The sequence below is a fragment of the Rhinopithecus bieti genome, unplaced genomic scaffold, assembly GCF_001698545.2.
Source record: "Rhinopithecus bieti isolate Rb0 unplaced genomic scaffold, ASM169854v2 scaffold_13317, whole genome shotgun sequence".
Classification (NCBI taxonomy): Eukaryota; Metazoa; Chordata; class Mammalia; order Primates; family Cercopithecidae; genus Rhinopithecus; species Rhinopithecus bieti.
This window is the reverse complement of record NW_016807516.1, coordinates 369,864-380,043: the sequence shown is the minus strand read 5'-3', so window position 1 is coordinate 380,043 and position 10,180 is coordinate 369,864. Positions and strand designations below refer to the sequence as shown.

Below are 10,180 nucleotides of genomic sequence, written 5' to 3'. Positions count from 1 at the left end.
CCCACCTAAAAAAAAAAAAAAAAAAAAAAAAAAAAAAAAAAATATATATATATATATATATACACATACACACATATATATATAAAGATTATTACATATTATATTTAAAAAAGCAAAGATTAACTGTATTGTTATCCTTGGTTATCTGTTTATTGTTTAGTGAAATTGAAAATAACTGTAAGGGGATTATTAAATGAACCATAATATATTCACTATGATGGAATATCAGTAATTATGTTAAATGGTAATAAATGTACTTCAAGTAGAATGAGATAATTTGGACAGGCTATTATGTATTTATTTATTTATTTTGAGACGGAGTCTCGCTCTGTCGCCAGGCTGGAGTGCAGTAGTGTGACCTCCGCTCATTGCAATCTCTGCCTCCCAGGTTCGAGCGATTCTCCTGCCTCAGCCTCCTGAGTAACTGGAACTACAGGCGTGCGCCACCACACCCAGCTAATTTTTGTATTTTTTTTTTTAGTAGAGACGGGGTTTCACCATGTTGGCCAGGATGGCCTCAATCTCTTTACCTCGTGATTCGCCCGCCTCGGCCTTCCAAAGTGCTGGGATTACAGATGTAAGCCACCACGCTCGGCCTTAATTTTTTTTTTAAAGCATAAAAAGATTTACTGTGTAGTGTGCTTGATTATATTAAGATATACAGCTGGGTGCAGTGGCTCATGCCTGTAATCCCAGCATTTTGGGAGGCTGAGGTACGTGTATTGCCTGAGCCCAGGAGTTTGAGACCAGCCTGGGCAATGTGGCGAAACTCCACCTCTACTAAAAATAAAAACGTAGCCGGGCATAGTGGCATGCACCTGTTGTCCCAGCTATTTGGGAGCCTGAGGTGGATCACCTGAGCCTGGGAGGTAAAGGCTGCAGTGAGATTGCGCCACTGCACTCCAGCCTGGGTAACTGGGTAACTGGAGTGAGACCTTGCAACACCACCACCACCACCACCACCACAACAGATTTACATGCTACAAGCAAGTCTTTTTTTTTTTTTTGAGACGGAGTCTCGCTCTGTCGCCCAGGCTGGAGTGCAGTGACCAGATCTCAGCTCACTGCAAGCTCTGCCTCCCGGATTCATGCCATTCTCTTGCCTCAGCCTCCCGAGTAGCTGGGACTACAGGCGCCTGCCACCTCACCTGGCTAGTTTTTTGTATTTTTTAGTAGAGACGGGGTTTCACTGGGTTAGCCAGGATGGTCTCGATCTCCTGACCTCGTGATCTGCCCGTCTCAGCCTCCCTAAGTGCTGGGATTACAGGCTTGAGCCACCGCACCTGGCCTGCTACAAGCAAGTCTTAAAGTAAAAACAGCAAGATGTCATTGGGGCTGTTTTTCACTCTCCTCTTCACAAAGTGCTGTAAACATTCTTATCAGTGCTCAGGTATTCCTTTTAACTGGTTTGTTTACATTTCTCTAGGGGCTGGGGGAGGGAGACTATGGGAAATGTACTTGAGACTCCTTTTGTGGTAAAGTCTAAGCAGTCCTACTTCAAGTCTGAAACCTTCCAGCCAGATTAAATGATACAAACATGGGAAAATAAAAAGAAAATGGAATTAAATGACCATCGACTCACTACCCAGGATGGTATATTTTAAGATTACAATAGTAACTCCTAACGGTTAACATTAAACAAGTGTTTAATATCAGTTTACAACCACTACTTTAATTAATCATCACACAACACAAAATTTAAAATGTCCGTAGCACCTTATTCCCATTTTACCACTGAGAAACACATTGTGTAAGTAACACAGGAAAGAACTGGAGCTAAGGTTTTTTTTTTTTTCTGGGTTTTCTTTTTTTGAGACAGAGTCTTGCTCTGTCACCCAGGCTGGAGTGCAGTGGCCTGATCTCAGGTCACTACAACCTCCGCCTCCCAGGTTCAAGCAGTTCTCCTGTCTCAGCCTCCCAAGTAGCTGGGATTACAGGTGTGTGCCACCATGCTCAGCTAATTGTTTTGTATTTTCAGTAGAGACAAGGTTTCACCATGTTGGCCAGGCTGGTTTTGAACTCCTGATCTCAAGTGATCCGCCCGCCTTGGCCTCCCAAAAGGAGCTAATTTCTTAACACCACACACTGGTCTCTCCTCTATGCAAAATGCTCAACTCAAAGGGCAGTTCTAAAGACTAAATGTGAGGTTGTGCACAGTGGCTGATGACTATACTCTTAGTGCTCTGGGAAGCCAAGGCAGGGAGATGGCTTGGGGCCAGGGGTTTTGAGACCAGCCTGAACAACATATCTCTACAAAAAAACCCTGTCTCTACAAAAAAAATAAAAATAAACATTAAATGTGCATCCAGTTGCCTGCCCTATAGTTAGTAGTCATTAAATGATAGCATTATTCTTAAATTATTAATATTTACTTGTGCATAGCCTGGGGTCCCATGTAGAGGTTTCCCAACCATTTTGTTCAATCCGTATATTACAATATTGTATGGTGCACAGGTGAAAGTGGGAATGGCTTCAAATCTATGATTCCATAAGTCAATAAAGGATTAAGGCAAGAAAATAGAAACACAGTTGAAAATTTATAAATAAATCACAAGTTGGTGAAATTGTAAGTCAGGTTGATGTGGTAAGACAGTAACTGAGGAAATGGGACCGTCCTAGTTGCAGAACAATGTTCTGGTTGTGAGTTCACGAGTGGCAATACTTCAGAATGGGTACCACATTCTGGAGAATGGCTCTTAGCATTTGCAGTCCAAAAATTAAATTTAATCAGTATACAAATAATTATTTCGGCTCTTAGAAATTATTAAAATGAATCAAAGTAACCAAAAGTCTAATCTTTAAACCATATTGTCAATTATGTATGTATACCTAGAGATAAGCCTTTCCTTAAGGTAGAATGTTCCATCCCCTTATTGCCCTGGCATCGATAACTCATTAATGCTCCCACATTGCTCACTGGAAATCATTTCCCTAACCACAGCACTTCTTCCCTGAATCTGCTTTATTTCCTGTAGCATTCATCACTATCTGAACTTAGCTTATTTCCTTCTTGATTGCCTGTTTTCTTCCACTAGAATGTCAAGCTCTCGAAAGTTTGTTCACTGCCATATCCCCAGCTTCTAGAACAGAGCCTGACACATACTAGGATCTCAATACATGTTTACTGAATAAGTGAATGTAATCTGGAGGTTGTAAATCCAAGTTATATGGAAGTCAACACAAACTCATTTCCCTCAACAGGTAACAGTTCTCTTACGATTGGATTTTCTTTACCTGTTTCTGAGAGTCAGTTTGTGCTCTCAGAAATCCCCTCTTAAATACAATTTGTTAGGCTTAAGCTGAGTTATAGAGTAACTTGATTTGACTTTTGGCTCCACATTAATCATTCAATAAAAGACAGCATGAGCTACAGGAGGGTCAGCTGTGGAGTAGGATGTGGAACTCATTCATTTCCTTATCCTTTTATCACATATTAGTATCTTGTTAGGTGCAGGAAAAAGAGAGCTCTCTGCTGCCTCATTACTCAGTAATTACTCAGTAATTAAAAAATAAAATAGCAAACTTTTATTAGTTTTTCCAGCCAGAGGAAAATGCCCTTGAATGAAAATGGCTCCATACAGTGTCAAAAGAAAAAAAAACTCTATACTGTAACAAATTTATCTTAATGACAAAACAGTTTAGAATATATGGGGTGGTGGGAGCATCTAATTCAGACTTGGGAAGTCCAGGAATGCTTTTCAGGGGAAGCAGTACAAAAGCTGAGACCTAAAGGATGTGTGGGAATAAGCGTGAAGGGGAGGGGGAACAAATTTTTGAAGCAGACAAAAGAGCAGACATGGATACTCGGCAGCAAGACAGAGTTGGGTATTACTGAAGAACTAAAAGAAGTGGCTCACGTCTGTAATCCCAGCACTTTGGGAGGCCAAGGCGGGTGGATCATGAGGTCAGGAGTTCGAGACCAGCCTGACCAACATGGTGAAACCCCGTCTCTACCAAAAATACAAAAATTAGCCGGGCGTGGTGATGCGCGCCTGTAATCCCAGCTACTCAGGAGGCTGAGGCAGAACTTCTTGAACCCATGAGGTGGAGGTTGCACTGAGCCGAGATCATGACACTGCACCTCAGCCTGGGTGATGAGTGAAACTCTGTCTCAAAAAAAAGTTCCATCTAGTGAGAACCCCCCACCTTTTTTTTTTCCCCTCCTATCTCAGCCTTCCAAGTAGCTGTGACTACAGGCCACGCCTAATTTTTTTTTTTTTTGGTAGAGACAGGGTTCCGCCATGTTGCCCAGGCTGGTCTCCAACTCCTGGGCTCAAGTGATCCACCTGCTTCAGTCCCTTGAAGTGCTGGGATTATGGGGATGAGCCACTGCACCCAGCCAATATTCCTTATTTTAAATTAAAAAGCCAACAAAGTATATTATAGTTATATTTTTAAAATGTAGAACATTACTCCTTCCTTAAGAAGGGAAGCAGATCACCCTGGATGTTTTTATTTTTATTTTTTATTTTTATTTTTTAGATGGAGTCTTGCTCTTGTTTCCCAGGCTGGAGTGCAGTGGTGCAATCTCAGCTCACTGCAACCTCCACCTCCCGAATTCAAGTGATTCTCCTGCCTCAGCCTCCCCAGTAGCTGGGATTACAAGCCCCTGCCACCACGCCAAGCTAATTTTTTTTTTATTTTTTTTATTTTTAGTAGAGACGGGGTTTCACCATGTTGGCCAGGCCGGTCTCGAACTCCTGACCTCAGGTGATCCACCCGCCTCGGCCTCCCAAAGTGCTGGGATTACAGACGTGAGCCACCGCGCCCGGTCTAATTTTTGTATTTTCAGTAGAGATGGGGTTTCACCATCTTGGCCAGGCTGGTCTTGAACTCTTGACCTCTGGTGATCCACCCGCCTCGGCCTCCCAAAGTGCTGGGATTACAGACACGAGCCACTGCGCCCTGCCTGGATATTTTATATTCTGCAGTTTGGTCCTGGTTAAATAGATGAGGCTTTAGTGATGAACAGTTTGGTACTGGAATTTTGACTCTACACTTACTGGTTGCATGACAGTGGACATTTTAAGCTAAGTTTCAGCTTCCCCATTCGTAAACTGAGGGCAGTAACAGAATCTACCTTCAGGGGGCGTTCAGGAGACAGGCTTCCCTCCTGCTACTAAGCCCTCAGAATGCCTACTCCTATTCTCTAACTCGGCAATCTTCCCGCAACCCTCTGGCCTCAGAGATTCCCTGTTACAAATCAATAAAGTAACCCTATCTCGTGATGTTAACTCCAAAGATATTTTAAGGAGGCAACAGGTTATCATTAAGGATAATAAAGAACCCTTCGAAGGGAGAAACCATGGTCTAACACAACGGTAAGGGAGCGCCCCCGTTGGGGTGATCGTTTGAACTGACCTAGGATTCCAGGGAAGGATAGGAGAAGGGCCCTGAAACAATTAAATGAACATTACATCAGCAAGGAAGTTCTCGGAGCCTCCGTGGACAGCCTCACTTCAGAGCCGGTGGGATCCGCTTCCAATCACAGCTGGGAACCCAAGGTCACAGGGGTGCCCTCCGGGAGCTCGCCGGGATGAGCCCAAAATGGCTGGCGGCTGTTGCATGCCGTGGCCCCGCGTATCCGGCTGAACCGGAAGTCCGTTCCTCACCAGGCTTTGCGGGCTGCGAGCGGGTGTTGTTGCTTATTTTCTAGAGATTGGGTGTGGTGAGGCCCTTAAGGGCCCAGGCATGGAGCCCTGTACTAGATATTCATAAACCATCTCTGCAGCCTAGGCTAGGTTGGCCCTGAAAACCCCAGGAAGCTTGGGGAGCCAGGGAGAGACATGATGAAGTTGTGGCAGGGTGAGATGTGCCCCTTCCTCCTCCTAGGACTGGATGCAGAGAATTTGTATAAAGTTCTTTACTAACTGGAGTCGTAATTAAAGGAAAGGATTAAGGAAAGCCCTAAAGGATCTATGGGAATAGGTATCTCCACCGTGGCCTTGGTCTCAGCCATTCGTCTTTTTTTGTTTTTTTGAGACAGGGTCTTACTCTGTCCCCCAGGCTGGAATACAGTGGCACAATCTTGGCTCACTGCAACCTCTGCCTCCTGGGTTCAAGCAATTCTTCCACCTTAGCCCCGCAAGTAGCTGGGACTACAGGCGTGAGACACCATGCCTTGATAATTTTTGTATTTTTTGTAGAGATGGGGTTTCACCATGTTGCCCAGGTTGGCCTCGAACTCCTGAGCTCAAGCCATCCACCCCCCTTGGCCTCCCAGAGTGCTGGTATTACAGGCGTGAATCACTGTGCCCAGCCTCAGCCATTCCTCTGGAGGTTTTCTTACAGCTTAGGAGTTACATAGCAACACAAGCTGCGATCTAAAGTCAGGCTTGGTGGCTCAAGCCTGTAATCCCAGCACTTTGGGAGGCTGAGGCGGGCAGATCACCTGAGGTCAGGAGTTAGAGACCAGCCTGGCCAACAAGGTGAAACCCTGTCTCTACAAAAAATACAAAAATTAGTCTGGTGTGGTGGTGTGCACCTGTAATCCCAGCTACTCGAGGGGCTGAGGCAGGAGAATCTCTTGAACCTGGGAGGCAGAGGTTGCAGTGAGCCGAGATCGCACTATTGCACTCCAGCCTGAGCAACAAAGCAAGACTCCCTCTCTAAAAATAAAGTCACACAGATCTGTGCTTAAATCCTGGCTATGTGTAACTTTGGTAAGTTACTCAAGTTCTGTAAACCTCCTATTTTTACATCTAAAATGCAGAAAGAAATTTTACTTGTTTTAGAGTTATTGTGACAAAATACATACACCACAGAGCACAGTCTTGTGCCCAGTAAGTGCTCAGTTGACACATGTGCTTTTAACATTATGTGCATTGATGCAAACTCTTCTACTTTGCTTTATCTTGTCCTAGTGGCATACGGTACCCTCTTGGCAAACCAGCTAGACCAAAACAGAAAGATTCATCACAGATTGAAAACTCTTTATTTTAGGAGAGTATAAATAAGTTGGTTCTCATTGTGTTACAAAGTGCAAAATAACATTGTAAGGTGGATTGCCACCATAGTTTAGGGCCTTTAGGTTCACGAAAGGATTTCCAGAGGAAGAGGCATCAAAATAAAACACTGGAACTAAGGAGGAATGAGCCCCAAGAAGAGAGGATAAACATTCCAGGCAAGTGGAATGTGTGAGAAGGCCCTGAGATGAGCTGGAGCATGGCAGGCTTGGAGAACTGAAGTTAGCCCTGTTTGAACTAATTTATTAATGAAGGAATGGAGAGAAGTCTAGAGAGAAGCAGGCCAGATCTTCTGTGGCCTTGTAAGTCATGTTAAGGAGCTGTCGTTCAAATTATCCTTCCTGATCGTGTAGTTGTAATGTATGCATTAGATTAATAAATATATCTTAAAATATAGACAACATGCACTTAGCAAATTACAGCTACTTCATACATGGTAATGAGGCCAGCTTTCCATAGAATACCAGGTAAAGTGACATCTCAGTTTTATACATGATGTGGCATGAAGAAATACCATACTTTAAGTGGTTGGATGTGGCTCTTTCGGGAGTCCCCTTAGAGAGGATCTTGGAGGTATCTGGATAAAAATCTGGCTTGTAGCTGTTTTTGCTAATTTAGCCTCATTCAGCAATTGTTTTAGGATATATATCCCACCTGTCACACTGGAGAAAAGGAGCGTGAATGGGAGATACAATTTTGCTTCCTGAGAGAAACTTTCCATCATCTTACTTCAGGTATTGGCAGCAATGTCTAAAGCACTGATTTCCCATGGACATGAGAGAAACATAGTGGTTATAACTGGGGTTTTTTCATGGGGTCAAGCTGCTTGGGCTTGTAACTTTACTCCCAAACAAGTTATTTGAGTAAGTTACCTAATTTATTTGACCCTTAATTTCCTAATTTATAAAATGGGAACAGGAGTCTCTTGATCATGAACTCGTTAAGAGGAGTTAGTAAGATATTTCACAGCTAGTCCTATCCTAATGCCTGGCGCATAGTAAGATCTCAATACATCCTATTCATTATGATTATTAGTATTTTGTATCTCTTAATCTTTCACTTTTTTTTGTTTGTTTTTGAGACAGAGTCTTTCTTTGTTGCCCAGGTTGGAGTGTAGTGGTACAATCTTGGCTCACTGCAACATCCACCTCTGAGGTTCAAGTGATTCTCTTGCCTCAGCCTCCTGAGTAGCTGGGATTACAGGCAAGGGCCACCACACCTGGCTAATTTTTGTAGTTTTAGTAGAGACGGGGTTTCACCACGTTGGTCAGGCTGGTCTCGAACTTTTGATTTCATGATCCTTCCGCCTCGGTCTACCAAAGTGTTGGGATTACAGGCGTGAGCCACCGCGCCCAGCTAGATTCAGTCCTAACCTGACTGCAGATACCATCTCTTCCCCTTCTTTTTCTTCATTTTCCTTTACATGACTTGTTAATACCTGTCATATCACATATTTGTGTGCCTGGTGCATTGTCTCTCTACCTGCTCATCATAACAAAAGCTTCATAACAGCTTTATAAGGAAACTGTGGAGGAGGCAAAAATCAGAATGTGCTTAATCAATGTTCTCTTCTAATGTAGTGATTTTCTCTTGGAACTTTTCTTCTTGAGACAGTTTGGGAGGGAGGTGTTACCTTTATTTTTAATGATGATTGTTCTTTTCTAAGCTGAAGGGATTTATTCAAAGTGATAGGCATAGCAAGTCTTATGATGAGATTTTTTTTTTTCAATGATACTAATCAAAATTCTAGCCTCCAAAATCAACTCTGATAGGATTAGAAAAAGAAAATGAAGAAAAACATGTCTGTGGGGTGAGGGGGCTGTTTGGTACTAGGATGTGTGGGATGGAAGTTTTGGCCTGGAGCAGGAAGTAGACTAGTGTCAAAGACACAATACATTAGACAATTAAGGAGAAGATATTATTCAGATTATTGCAGTAGAGACAGCACCTCAGATCCAATGGCTAAAGTGTCTCGGCACAGTGGTTCTACCTTAGACTTTTATAGCGAGGGGTAAACAAGTTGCAGATGGGGTTGTTTTGCAAGTAGGGGAAGTCTGAACGTGGGGGGTTATCTGAACATCAAACGTTTTCTCTGCGGTTAGTTTCAGTGGGATAGACCCTTCTAATCTGCTAATCAATCAAAGAATGGGAGGTTGTAGCATCTGGGTCTAACCTTGTGAGCAGTTTCAGGTAAAAGGGACTGTTTGGCTTCGCTACGGGTAAACAAAGGAGTCATCTTTGACTCATGGAAGTTGTGAGAAAGTAGATAATAAGTCTTATATAAGTCATATGGGGAAGAGTAGTTCTTTGAGGTAAACTCTTTCCAGAAACACAATAGGATTTTTGAGGGGGTCAGGGAGTGGTCTAGAAAACAAAAGGATGGGGGTACTTCCTAACCATCACTGCGTCCTGAGAGCACAGGGCTCAGGTAAAGTTCAACCTTGTCATAAGGTTGCCTACTGGAGGACAGAATAGGTGGGTACACTGCTAGAGTTTCACTGCCTTGAGACAAAAAGTGCCCCCAGAACTCAGCGTACTGAATCAGATGTACTCAGGTATAAAACCAGGGATGCAGTTTAAGGCCTGGCTTGTACTGAGCTGGGAAAAAGTGGAGAATGGTCTCAAGGGAGTTGCTTTCCCATCCTTTTACCTCCGAAGCACAGAACTGAGCAGTTACAGTCTGATAGTCTCCCACAAGACTGCTTCTCCTAAGAGGCAGAAGTTGAAGACTGGTCCTGAGTGTTTAGTAGGGTGGGCAATGACTGTTTTTTCTGGTGCTTTCCACCCAAAGGCTCATCCACTCTACATCCCCTCAGCCAGCTGGAGATGACAGGGTTTGGTGTCTGGTCTTTATCCATTTCTTTGCCCTATATAAGAGCCTGCTGTAGAGGAAATAAGCTCAGCCATTTCAAATGGAAAAGAGCATACAGGATTAAAGATGCCACCAGAAGCAAATACATTAGAAAAGAGGAACACAGAACTTAAAATTAGCGTAAATAAGCATATTAACAAGGGTAAAGGGTGCTTTAAAATAAAATGAGAAAATAAGATAATTAAGCAGAAATATGCATACAGAATAGCTGAATCAATAAAAAATACTGCTATGGGGAAAATGGATACAGCAAGGAACAAATGAGGGCATTTGAAGAAGATGTTGAATAAACAAGTTGGAAACCAGGGTGACAAACTGTCCCAGTCTGCCTGAGACTGCGGGG

General features: G+C 43.2%; 1 protein-coding gene across 1 annotated transcript in view; it reads right to left on the bottom strand.

Annotated features, from left to right (window-relative positions):
• Nucleotides 1–5,575, bottom strand: part of LOC108536065 (PRAME family member 20-like) — a 23,677-nt gene extending 18,102 nt beyond the window's left edge. Inside the window, 1 exon segment of the mRNA XM_017882538.1 lies at nucleotides 5,418–5,575. Within this exon segment, the coding sequence (XP_017738027.1) occupies nucleotides 5,418–5,419 (2 nt within the window). The 5' untranslated portion in view covers nucleotides 5,420–5,575.
• Nucleotides 5,576–10,180: the final 4,605 nt, after the last annotated feature.